This window comes from Anser brachyrhynchus (genome assembly GCF_964034855.1).
Source record: "Anser brachyrhynchus genome assembly, chromosome: 4".
Lineage (NCBI taxonomy): Eukaryota > Metazoa > Chordata > Aves > Anseriformes > Anatidae > Anser > Anser brachyrhynchus.
This window is the reverse complement of record NC_137698.1, coordinates 15,400,298-15,413,234: the sequence shown is the minus strand read 5'-3', so window position 1 is coordinate 15,413,234 and position 12,937 is coordinate 15,400,298. Positions and strand designations below refer to the sequence as shown.

The window sequence follows — 12,937 nt, the reverse complement described above, 5'->3', positions numbered from 1 at the left end:
ATAATGCAAAGAAAACAATAGAGATCAGTATGAATGTGGAACTTTCCTATGCAGATATCCATCCTTTTACTGAAAACGGTATCTTATTTCTTCCTGTGCTATATTATTCTGATGTTCAGTTTTGTCTTCTCTCCTGTTAATATGCTTATCTCTTACCTGTTATCAATGGATACTCTGAAACCTGGTTCTCCTTTAATTGATTTCTATTGCAACTTCTTTACAAACTTTCCACAATGCCAAACATACTATGTTATAAATTACCAATTGAGAAACACAAAATATGTTTATAGTGTCAGACAGCATCTTCCTTAAGCCATAAATACAAAATACGTTAAAAAAATTCTAAGCAACCATTTTGTCACCTACATGAAAACAGCAGCAGAAATTGACTCCTGTGGGACTTCACAAAATCTAGAAAATTCTGCATTTCCAGTCAAGACACTGTATATCATGCAACATAGAAGCTGTGCACAAGGTACCTCTGGGGAGCTATTAGCTAACACTCTCTGAGCTGCTTTGTCTAAAAGTTATTCTCATACAAGCCTGAAGAATTCATGCCCATCAAGTAAGCTGATGCATGTTGAACATCTCAGATGGTGGCAGCCAACAGGAAAAAAATGTATTTGAGAGGCACAAGAGATTTTTGTCAAGGTATTGCACAGAACTAGAGTGAGGGTGGAACCTGGCCTCCTTTGAGACTTGGCCAGCCTCCCCAGCACCACCTGTGGCCTGAATCCTGGGAAGCTGCTGCCCCAGCTTACGTTGCTATGATCAGACAAACTCAGAGCAGCCCAAGCCTGGGACGTGGGCAACCCCATGCCTTGTTTTACTGTTGGAGCCTGGTGCTCTCTGCCTGTTTACACAAACCCTCAGCTGGATGTAATGTACAGAGTCCAGCCCCTCAGGAAACTCTTTAATGCTTTTAGCTTCTGCACAACAGCATACCAGCATTCCCACCTCAGCAAAGCAGCTGGATAGGACATGGGCCTTGGAAAGAAAAATGTAGAAGCTGTCACAGATGTCTGTGATAGCAGGGGCGCAACACTGATCTTAAAAGATGCAGAGCGCTACGTTGCAGAGCATGTAGTTGAGAGTAAAACTCCTGAATTCCAGGTGTCTCCTGTCTAGCAGATGTTTCCTTTTCTCTTACTGTTATAAGAGGCACTGGTTTGTATAAATTAGTATTTATCATAGCGGCAATTTTCACCCAGCTGAAATCCCATTCTATCAAATACCTTCTCCTGTGGTCACATAAATATTTAATTGGTGTGAAGTAGACTTGGGGAGAGCTGTTCTGAGTTATTCCTTATGCTTTCTAGGACAATATTAATCATGAGACTCATGGCTTCTCAGTGCTGGCAGATGCAGTTAAACTAATAACCATGGAAAAGGAGAGGAAAACGAAGGGCTGACTGTGCAGGTGTGGGACAGTGCCCAAGCCAAGGAAGGCATTGGAAGGAAATATTAGACTTCCTTTGAAAACATGGCCTTTAATATCTTTTTTTTCAGCCCTCCTACAGATAGGAAAGTTTGCGCCAGTGTTGTCCTGCCAGCTCTGCCGCATCATCCTAGGCCAGGAGCTGGCGGGGCTCATAGAGAGCGCTTTAAACTAGGTAAGAAGGGGGACGGGGCTCAAACAAGGCTTGATGGAGCTGTGCCGGGGGAAACAATGGCTAGGCTGGGGAAGAAGGCGATGGCCCAGCTGAAGTGCATCTACACTAATGCACGCAGCATGGGTAACAAACAGGAGGAGCTGGAAGCCATTGTGCAGCAGGCAGGCTACGACTTGGTTGCCATCACGGAGACGTGGTGGGACCGCTCCCACGACTGGAGTGCTGCAATGCCTGGCTATCGGCTCTTCAGGAGGGACAGGCAGCACAGAGGGGGTGGTGGCGTGGCTCTCTACATTAGAGAATCTTTTGATGTTGTGGAACTCCAGGCTGGGAATGATAAGGTTGAATCCCTGTGGGTTAGGATCCGCGGGAAGGCCGGCAAGGCTAGCTTCCTGGTCAGGGTCTGTTATAGACCGCCGAACCAGGATGAGGAGACGGATGAGGAGTTTTATAGGCAACTGACAGAAGTTGCAAAATCGTCGGCGCTTGTCCTCGTGGGGGACTTCAACTTCCCGGACATATCCTGGAAACACAACACGGCACAGAGAAAGCAGTCTAGGAGGTTTCTGGAGAGCGTGGGAGATAGCTTCCTGACGCAGCTGGTCAGTGAACCTACCAGGGGTGGTGCCCCGCTAGACCTTCTCTTCACAAACAGAGAAGGACTGGTGGGAGATGTGGTGGTCGGAAGCTGTCTTGGGCAGAGTGACCACGAAATGGTAGAGTTCTCTATTCTTGGCGAGGCCAGGAAGGGGACCAGTAAAACTGCTGTATTGGACTTCCGGAGGGCTGACTTTGAGCTGCTCAGGACGCTGGTTGGCCGAGTCCCTTGGGAGGCGGTTCTGAAGGGCAGAGGAGTCCAGGAAGGCTGGGCGCTCCTCAAGAAGGAAATCGTGATGGCACAGGAGCGGTCCGTCCCCACGTGTCCAAAGACGAGCCGGCGTGGAAGACCACCGGCCTGGCTCAACAGAGAGTTGCGGCTTGTGCTTAGCAGAAAAAAGAGGGTTTATAATCTTTGGAAAAAAGGGCGGGCCACTGAGGAAGACTACAAGGATGTAGCGAGGCTGCGCAGGGAGAAAATTAGAAAGGCCAAAGCTCATCTGGAGCTCAACCTGGCTACTGCCGTTAAAGACAACAAAAAATCCTTTTACAAATATATCAACATGAAACGGAGGACTAAGGAGAATCTCCATCCTTTACTGGATGCGAGGGGAAACCTAGTTACTAAGGATGAGGAAAAGGCTGAGGTGCTTAATGCCGCCTTTGCCTCAGTCTTTAGCGGCAATACCGGTTGTTCTCTGGATACCCAGTGCCTTGAGCTGGTGGAAGGGGATGGGGAGCAGGACGTGGCCTTCGCTATCAATGAGGAAATGGTTGGCGACCTGCTACGGAGCTTGGATGTGCGCAAGTCGGTGGGGCCGGATGGGATGCACCCGAGGGTACTGAAAGAACTGGCGGAGGAGCTGGCCAAGACGCTTTCCATCATTTATCGGCAGTCCTGGCTATCGGGGGAGGTCCCAGTTGACTGGCGGCTAGCCAATGTGACGCCCATCTATAAGAAGGGCCGCAGGGCAGACCCAGGGAACTATAGGCCTGTCAGTTTGACCTCAGTGCCAGGAAAGCTCGTGGAGCAGATTATCTTGAGGGTCATCACGCGGCACTTGCAGGGCAAGCAGGCGATCAGGCCCAGCCAGCATGGGTTTATGAAAGGCAGGTCCTGCTTGACGAACCTGATCTCCTTCTATGACCAAGTGACGCGCTTGGTGGATGAGGGAAAGGCTGTGGATGTGGTTTACCTTGACCTCAGTAAGGCTTTTGACACAGTTCCCCAAAACATTCTCCTCAAGGAACTGGCTGCTCGGGGCTTGGACTGGCGTACGCTTCGCTGGGTTAGAAACTGGCTGGATAGCCGGGCCCAGAGAGTTGTGGTGGATGGAGTCAAATCTGGTTGGAGGCTGGTCACTAGTGGTGTCCCCCAGGGCTCGGTACTGGGGCCGGCCCTCTTTAATATCTTTATCGATGATCTGGATGAGGGCGTCCAGTGCACCCTCAGTAAGTTTGCAGATGACACCAAGCTAAGTGCGTGTGTCGATCTGCTCGAGGGCAGGAAGGCTCTGCAGGAGGATCTGGATAGGCTGGAGCGATGGGCTGAGGTCAACTGTATGAAGTTCAACAAGGCCAAGTGCCGGGTCCTGCACCTGGGGCGCAACAACCCCAAGCAGAGCTACAGGCTGGGAGATGAGTGGCTGGAAAGCTGCCTGGCCGAGAGGGACCTGGGAGTATTGGTTGATAGTCGGCTGAATATGAGCCAGCAGTGTGCCCAGGTGGCCAAGAAGGCCAACAGCATCCTGGCCTGCATAAGAAGCAGTGTGGCCAGCAGGTCTAGGGAAGTGATTGTGCCCCTGTACTCGGCTCTGGTGAGGCCGTACCTCGAGTACTGTTTTCAGTTTTGGGCCCCTCGCTACAGGAAGGACATGGACGTGCTCGAGCGAGTCCAGAGAAGGGCGACCAAGCTGGTGAGGGGTCTGGAGAACAAGTCTTACGAGGAGCGGCTGAGGGAGCTGGGCTTGTTCAGCCTGGAGAAGAGGAGGCTCAGGGGCGACCTCATCGCTCTCTACAGTTACCTTAAAGGAGGCTGTAAAGAGGTGGGGGTTGGTCTGTTCTCCTACGTGCCTGGTGACAGGACGAGGGGGAATGGGCGAAAGTTGCGACAGGGGAGTTTTAGGTTGGATGTTAGGAAGTACTTCTTTACCGAAAGGGTTATTAAGCATTGGAATGGGCTGCCCAGGGAGGTGGTGGAGTCACCATCCCTGGAGGTCTTTAAAAGACGTTTAGATGTAGAGCTTAGCGATATGGTTTAGTGGAGTACTTAGTGTTAGGTCAGAGGTTGGACTCGATGATCTTGAGGTCTCTTCCAACCTAGAAATCTGTGATACTGTGATCTGTGTAGTCCTCTTCTCCCAGGGTCCTCTGGCTACTCCAGGACCCATGCCTGCACTGGTTTTGAGAAGAAAAAAAATCTGTCTCTGTGCATGCAGCTCACCAGGTGCTAGACTGATGAAGTCTGAAATATACCTAAGGTTCACCAGGAAACCACAGCGTTCTTTCTGTTCCTGACACCTGTCTCAAAATCTGCATCTCGGACAAAAGCAGTGGTGGCCAAATGACAAGTGCCTCGTATTGAAACAAACAGCTATTGAGGCTAGATGTCAGTGAGCATTCCCTCTACCCCATACTTTACCGTGGGTTGGCACACTTTATTTCTCCAGTACTGAAAAAAGAATACAAATGAAAGTCAGAGTAAAGTTCAGCTACCCAAGCTCCATTCCTCGTTTGCCTCCCATTCTTATCTGCTGCTCTCTTCTGCTAGCACAGGCTCCTTGCTGCAGTGTAAACGGTTTCCCCATTGTGAGCCCTTTCCTACAGAATGATCCGTCAACACCATGATTAACTGATGTATGTTACTGCCATCCATGCTGTGCTCTTCCTGCCCCTGTGAAGTTAGCTTAACTCTTAGCTTAACTCTTCTTAACTCTTAGCTTAACTCTTCTAGGTTTATTCTGTTTTTCCATTATTTTCTTCAGAAGATGAATGCATGTGTATAGTACTTTTATGCACAGTCATCTTTTTATTCATTTCCATTTGATTGTTTCATGAGTTATGGCCAAAGAGGAAACTAATTTATATTCTTTGTTTTTTCTCAAATTTTCTTTCACCTGATTTCTCAAATACTTTACTATTCTGACATTCTGGGATGGTGGTAAATGTCTGGCAAACTCATAATCCTAAAGTGTCAGCTGATCTCTAAAGAGGTGGCTCTGGTCCTCACTCTGTTACAACAGATGCGTGATTTGTTCTTGCCGTTGCTTACTGTGCTAGTATTATGATATCATTATGACACTGTCTTTACCTCCGGTATTAATTTGACCTAGTGAAAAATAAATCTCTTTTTTGAAATATCCAGAATTAAGTTAAATTTTAAAATGCCAAGAAATTCTGCATTTTTTTTATTAGATTGACCAAAAAGAAGATGTCTTCAGAATAAAAAGTATCTTCTAATCATTACTATTTTTATAAGGATTATTTTTCAGATTAGATTTCTATTGCTGCAATATGTGATTTAGTTATATTTTTTAACCTTACCTGGGGACATTAGGATGAAATGTAAAATATATGGTAGTACACTACCATAATCTCTCAAATATTTCATATATTTCTGGATATTTTACAGTCAGTTTTATTTACACTATTCTAAGTGAATCTGTTTAGGTATGTGAAGCCCCTATCGGTTATTAAGTTTACTTAGCAGAAAAGAACCTGGTGCTGTTTATACTGGCCAGTGGATGTCACTGTTACAATACAAATCTGACTAAAAATGGCTGTGTGTAATGTCGTATAGTGCCATCAATGAATCAAAAAAAAAAAAAAGTTTCTTTGTAAACTGTCATGCTGTTAATCCCTTAAGTAGGAGGGAAGAAGGTAAGTAGATAAATAAAATAATAAATAAATTTTAAAAAATAAATAAATAAAAAATCCCTGTGTGTGTTAGGGCACAGTGGACTAAAAAGTAGAATCAACACGAGGTAGCAGACTAAGATGTCTTCTTGACAGCTTTTTGCTGCCTTTTGTCAGTCAACTACCAGCCACAAAACTCATGGCTTTAGTTCTTCATTACTGTTGGAATGCTAGTATAAACAGAATGATTGCTTAGGTTTGTGCCAAATCTATGCCATATACACACACGCCCACACAGACTATGTATATATACACACACATATGTGTATATATTTAAAATGCGTGTATGTTTTTGTCTCAGCTGCCATGCATGACTTAAAAAGTGTTGCTGTTAGAGATGGAGAGATGGCAGAGGGGTGAGAAAAAAGTATGACTTGCAGGGGGCTCTGAAGATTACTTGACATCTATCTCCCCTGAAGAATCTTAAATCGCAACTCAGTCCCCTGACAGAGTACATACAGCATTGTAAAGACTGTTCCGCTAGTGTGACTCTTTTCCTGGAAAAAGCAGTGAGAAATATGCATATGTGTATTTGTACATATGTATTTGTGTAAGAAAAGAGCTCAACTTCTCGCCAATCTGCAGGTGTTCCCTGAGCAATCCTTTCCACTCCATGCTGCCCAGAACCATCCAGGTGGTTCTTAACAACTTTTGTTGACTATGGGTTTTGCAGCTATAAGGCTTCCCAGGTAAAGTTCTAAGCCGATGTAGAATTGAGCTTTGTTCGACTTATAAGACAGCAGAAACATGGAAAAACATGGGGCTTTTAATTTAGGGCAATACCCACTTAAATTCAAGGTGCTGACAATGTGCCCTACATCTCTTAAAATGTCCAATTTGTAGTGATGCTGCTGCCTCACCACAAGCACCTCACCACTTTTCTTCTTATGTTCCAGCACCTCTTGCTTTAGTCACGCCTGCTTACATGTCTTAATCAAGTTAGAAAAACAGGTTTTGCTACTAACCTGGTAAAAAAATAAAAATATAAAAAAATAAAATCCTGAAGTAGTTAAAAATATGATACTGCTTTTTTGAATCTTAAAATAGAGGGCATAATAGCTGAATCCTACCTACCTACTGGCTTTTCTGATGCAAATCCAGGCTGGGGGGGAGAAAAATGTTTGCCAGGTAAGCCTCTCTGTCTCTACACGCATGTTGTATTGGGGACATATTCTGGAATATTCTTCTCCTACAATATTTTGGGAAACTGAAGAATTAGGTTCAAGAGACGCTGTATAAGCTTCCTAACACAATCTTGTTGGAATATGACCTCTTTATACTTCTAAAGGAGTAAGGAAGAGAAGAATGCTTCAGTATTCATTTTAAATATTATACTACTGTTCTTAAGGCTCTGAGTGCACATCATAAAGCCATTGAGTGCTTCTGCTGTGTGCTGACAGCATGTGCTTTTGAGATATGCACAGAAACAAGAAGTGTGTGGCAGACTGAGGTGAGCTGGCATTTTCATTCTGAGAAACTGCAGTGCTTGGATTTGGGCAGTGAGGAGCTACAGAAGTACTGTGTAGCTGTTGTGTTCACTTGGTAGGGGGAAATATCTACTGATTTCAAGTGCAAAGTGTTTGTATATATTTCAAAGACAAGGTTACGATGAGCGTGTGGAAACAACTTGCAGATTTCGCCTCGGGTGCTTTGAGACTGACAAACATTTTTTCTGATCTTGACAGTTTGCTTCAAATGTGAAGTTCTAAATGATGCTGAAATAAGATACAATACAGACAGTTCACCTTACTTCTGCAGCAATAATAATTTGCAGCAGAAATATTCAGGGACAATGTTTGCTTAAAGAGCAATACAAACAGTTGAGCACAGCTGAGCAGGCTATTGAGACAGCAATTTAGAACGTGAAAGCAAAATGCAGTATGCAAGCAAGAAATAGGTATGCGCTGGTTTTTAATTTCCTTTTTTGATGATCTTGGAAATAGAATTGATTACTCTTCATGCACTACCAAGCATGTGTTTCTTAATAAAATGCGTGCAAATTAACTGAGTTTTCACAGAATCACAGAATTGTAGGGGTTGGAAGAGACCTCAAGAGATTGTCGGGTCCAACCCCCCTGCCAAAGCAGGTTCCCTAGAGCAGGCTGCCAAGATAGGCATCCAGACGGGCCTTGAATATCTCCAGAGAAGGAAACTCCACAACCTCCCTGGGCAGCCTCTTCCAGTGCTCCGTCACCCTCACCGTGAAGAAGTTCTTTCGCATGTTGGTGTGGGACTTCCTGGGCTCCATTTTGTGGCCATTGCCCCTTGTCCTGTCCCCACAAACCATTGAAAAGAGATTGTCCAAATCCCTTTGTCTCCCACACTTAAGATATTTGTAAACATTAATAAGATCCCCTCTCAGTCTTCTCTTCTCCAGGCTGAACAGACCCAGGTCTCTCAGCCTTTCCTCATAGGGAAGATGCTCCAGGCCCTGTATCATCCTTGTGGCCCTCCGCTGGACTCTTTCCAGGAGATCCCTGTTTTTTGTACCGGGTTAAAATGTTGTGTTGCTGAGGAGAGAACACTAGCCCTTGTCACCGTTTTTGTGATAAGTGGTTTCTTTGTTTTTCCTTCCCTCCTCCAGAGATCCCCAGCACGGGGCACTGCAGGAAGGAAAGAGGAGCTGTGCCAGCCTGCGGCCATCCCTAGGTGGTGCACACCAGCCTGAGCCCTGCTCTCCCAGCCTGGGGGGGATACATAGCTCCTAGCTCCCAGGGCTGGCTCAGGGGGAGGAGGGCAGAGCATCCTCGAGATTCAAAGAGCCCTGGACCATCGCTATTACTCAGAAAGCCAGAAACTCTTCCGAAGTATTTCCTGTGTAGGGAGTGGTGCCAGAGCTGCCTAGATAGTGATGTCATGCGTGCCTCAAGACAGTATCTCAGCTGGTCGTGAGCACTGCTTGCCACATCCTCTCAGGAAATACAAAATAAAAACCAGCCACAAACTGGCAGGTGGGCAAAGGCAGGGTGGAGAAAGGAAAACCCTGAGGTCTTTGATCTTTGAAACAACACCAGTGAAAGCAAAACCTGCTTCTTTACTACACAGCAGCTTTCCTTTATGCCTCCTGATAGGTTTTGCCCTTGCCAAGGAAGGAGTTGTGATTGTGATATCCATTCCAGTCTGGGAAAAATTCCACTCAAAATATCCTCCCTGCCCCGCAGGGCTTTTTGGCCCTTAACTCTTCGGCTCTTCTGGTCTGGGGCTTTCATGTGTGTTGCCATGTTTTCATGCCATGTTGCCATCACACAAGCAAATGCTGTGACAAAAGAGCTTTCATTTGTAAGAAGACCCTTAGGAAAACGTTTGCCAGGAAAGAACTATTCTAAGAAGTCTCTCTAGGTAAGACCAGAAACATGATAAAATGAGGTTCTGAAGGGCAAAGCACAAAAGAAAGTGGAGGAGAGAGAGTAAGGGGAAGGAAAGGAGTTCAGGTGGTCAGGGGTGTGCTTATAAAATACAAATGGAACCAGCACACAAAGATCCATACCAAGAGGAAAAGGCCAGTGGCCTTGCTGAGAAACTTGCATTTTGGCAGGGTGGAGGTGGGGCTTTGTCACACTTCACAGCCCTGACTTGACCTAGGCTGACTGACAGTGTGTCTTTCCCAACCACCAATGTTAAATTAATGGTTTAATTTAGTTTATATGGCCTTTATTCTCTACTGAACATTCATTTCTTCCCATGTAACACAATGGCATCATGTCAAAAGGTTTCAGCCTCAAACATGAACCAATCCACATTTTGATTGTCCGTCACCTCTTGTCCAACCTTTGGCAGGGGGGTTGGCATGAAATGATCTTTGAGGTCCTTTCCAATCCAGGCCATTCTATGATTCTATCACTGGAGCTTCCATTTCCCTCCCAGTGGGGTGGCCGCCTTCCCTGCAGTGCCCAGGAGGGCAGGGCCAGGGGCCACATCTTGGAACTGCCGCATTTTACAGAAGACAGCCTGGAGCACACAGAAGATGCCCCGGAGCATGCAGAAGACATCCTGGAGTATGCAGGAGATGTCCCGGAACATGCAGAAGATGTCCTGGAGCACGCAGAAGACATGATGTAGCACGCGGAAGATGTCCTGGAGCACACAGAAGACATCCGAGAGCATGTAGGAGATGTGCTGGAGGATGCGGAAGACATTCTGGAGCATGCAGAAGATGTCCTGGAACATGCAGATGCCCCAGAGCAAGTAGAAGACATCCTGTAGCACGTGGAAGATGTCCTGGAGCACGCAGAAGACGTCCGAGAGCATGTAGGAGATGTCCCGGAGGATGCAGAAGACATTACGGAGCATGCAGAAGATGTTCTGGAACATGCAGAAGATGTTCCGGAGCACGTAGATGTCCTGGAGCACAGAGAGACCTGAGCAGTTGCCTAAATAAAGATCCAGAGAGCACAGTGGCTGGGGGAGTGGGGCTGGGGCAGCTTTAATCATCCCCAAAATGCAGGACGGTGATGTGCACCATGCTGAATTCAGTGTTTGAGACAGTCTCTGGGCAAAACAACGCTTCTGAGGCTCCACTCTCTATTCCAGACATAGTATAACATAGTATAATAGTTACTAACTAATAAATCAATAAATACAAACCAGCTAGTCAATATTCACACCGTGTGCAGCTGTGACGGTTTATACTAAAATGACTGCCTTTAACATGCACTGGCAGCATCTCCCTGGGACTGCAGAGGTGTGGGGGGGCCAGGGCTCCTCAGCAGCTAGAGCTGAGGCTGAAGCGGCACCGGGCAGTAAGGCTGGGTCTCCTCCAATGCAGCTCCACAGCCGGAGCTGGGCCCCAGCAGCCCTGGGGCCCAGCTCCCAAATCCCACCACCCTGCTCCCCATGGAGTGACCCACCGGCCTCCAATTTCCTCCTTCACTTCCCCAACCAAGCCATGTCTCACCATTGAGCCGGCAACGGACAGAAACAGCCAGAAAACAAGGCTGTGCAGTGCAGTCCAGCAAACAGACGAGGCGTTTCCTCTCCCGGGTCGAGCCTGTCTTGCTCCAAAAGTCCCCAGCGTATGCAGTCCGTGGCACCCATACTTTTACAGGGGAAGGAAGCCGAGCTGGGGGCCGGGTGAGGAGGCTGTCACCGCCCCGTGGGGCTGCACGTGATTCAGGGTGGACTTTGCCCTCCCCTGAGCGCAGGCACAGAAGAGCGTCAGTGCCTTGGGGACACACTGCCAGCGATGGGGATGGACGAGGTGGGCAGGGAGGATCTGGGAAGCCTCCACGGCATCCCCTTCTACAAGTCCTTCATAGAGGGCTGGCCGCAGGTGGAGGCTTTCCAAGCCCGGCATGATGACCTGCTGATCGCCACCTACCCCAAGTCAGGTGAGTGGACCTAGGGGGGATGGGGACGCTGCCGGGGCGCCTGCAGCCCCTGAGACACTGCCCTGTGCCACAGGCACGACGTGGCTGAGTGAGATCCTGGACATGATCTACCATGACGGTGACGTGGAGAAGTGCCGGCGGGATGCCATCTTCAACCGGGTGCCCTTCCTAGAGATGAAGGCCCCCAAGATACCAAGCGGTGAGTGGCCGAGGGCTGTAGGGGGAAGGGGTCGAGCTGGGGCACGGGTGGGGGTGTCAGAGCAGGGGGCTCATCCCACTGATCTCCCCTCCTGCAGGTGTCGACCTGCTGGAGAAAACCCCATCCCCGCGGCTGGTGAAGACCCACCTGCCAGTCCAGCTCCTCCCGGCCTCCTTCCAGGAGAAGGACTGCAAGGTAATGCTATGGGGCTGCCCCTGACCTTTCTCCCCAGCAGGGCAGTAGGGAGGGGGCACTGTTCCTGTTCCCTCAACCACAGCTTCAGTTGTCCCCAGGTAATCTACATGGCCCGCAACCCCAAGGACGTTGTTATCTCCTACTACTACTTCTACCAGATGGCCAAGATACACCCTGACCCTGGCACGCTGGCTGAGTTCCTGGAGACCTTCATGAATGGAAAAGGTGGGGGCTGAATGCTTGGGCTCCCACAAAAATGCTGGTGGGGAGGGCGTCCTCCTCCTTGCCACTTTTCGGCTAACCCAACCCACATCCCACAGTGGCCTACGGGTCCTGGTATGAGCATGTGAGAGGCTGGTGGGAGAAGAGGCAGGAGAAACGGCTCCTCTACCTCTTCTACGAGGACATGAAGAAGGTAAGGTGGGCTGGAGAGAGGGGTGCCTGCACCTGCCCTGGCTGCCCCCCCCCCCCCCCATTTCTAGGGGGAGCACCAGCACTGAGCATCCCTGCCCCTGCCACCCCACAGGACCCACGGCGTGAGGTGCAGAAGATCTTGCAGTTCCTGGGCAAGGAGGTGCCAGAGGAGACAGTGGCGAGGATCCTCCACCACACCTCCTTCCAGGAGATGAAGAAGAACCCCGCCGCTAACTATGAGACCATGCCCTCCTCGCTGATGGACCACAGCCTCTCCCCTTTCATGCGGAAAGGTAGGTTTCGGCCAGTGATCCTGGGTCAGTGGGGAGGGTGGGTCCCAGGCCCTACCTCAGCCCAGATTGCAGATGTTTGCGGGGGCCAGATTTTGCCCCACATGCTTTCTCACCTCCCTACCCCCACAGGCATCTCCGGAGACTGGAAGAACCACTTCACCGTGGCGCAGAATGAGTGCTTTGACCGGCACTACCAGCAGCACATGGCGGGCTCAGAACTCTGCTTCCAGATGGAGGTGTGAGGGACGCCCACCCCCGGGGCACTGCCTGCCCCCTGCGCTTCCCAGGGGTCCCTGCCCTGATGGGGAGCCAGCACCGGATTCCTGCAGCCCGGAGCTCGCCGGACATTTTTCTTCCCATAATAAATTGCAATAGCCAGAGGTT

The 12,937-nt window shown here is 48.7% G+C and overlaps 2 protein-coding genes across 11 annotated transcripts in view; one reads left to right on the top strand and one right to left on the bottom strand.

The window, feature by feature from the left end:
- Nucleotides 1-11,195, bottom strand: part of LOC308193960 (uncharacterized protein) — a 59,682-nt gene extending 48,487 nt beyond the window's left edge. For 3 of the 10 annotated variants that reach the window (XM_080589185.1, XM_080589184.1, XM_080589186.1), the window contains exon 1: nt 367-1,555. In XM_080589185.1, the coding sequence (XP_080445311.1) occupies nt 367-452 (86 nt within the window). In that variant the 5' untranslated portion in view covers nt 453-1,555. Of the gene's footprint in view, nt 1-366; nt 1,556-5,194; nt 10,467-11,019 lie in introns of those variants that run through there. The other 7 variants (XR_013950112.1, XR_013950113.1, XM_080589181.1 and 4 more) reach the window with 6 other exon arrangements.
- Nucleotides 11,196-11,237: 42 nt separating this feature from the next.
- LOC308193959 (sulfotransferase 1 family member D1-like) lies at nt 11,238-12,933 on the top strand. The gene is made up of 7 exons (XM_080589180.1): nt 11,238-11,452; nt 11,526-11,651; nt 11,749-11,846; nt 11,945-12,071; nt 12,167-12,261; nt 12,373-12,553; nt 12,683-12,933. The coding sequence occupies exons 1-7, from the start codon at nt 11,308-11,310 to the stop codon at nt 12,793-12,795; spliced, it is 885 nt and encodes a 294-aa protein (XP_080445306.1). The 5' UTR covers nt 11,238-11,307; the 3' UTR covers nt 12,796-12,933.
- Nucleotides 12,934-12,937: the final 4 nt, after the last annotated feature.

Coding starts and splice junctions, on each gene's coding strand:
- LOC308193959 (XM_080589180.1), top strand. CDS start 11,308: ATGGGGATGGACGAGGTGGGCAGGGAGGATCTGGGAAGCCTCCACGGC. Junction 11,652..11,748: donor GGCCCCCAAGATACCAAGCG/GTGAGTGGCCGA, acceptor CCCCTCCTGCAG/GTGTCGACCTGCTGGAGAAA. Junction 12,072..12,166: donor GACCTTCATGAATGGAAAAG/GTGGGGGCTGAA, acceptor CACATCCCACAG/TGGCCTACGGGTCCTGGTAT.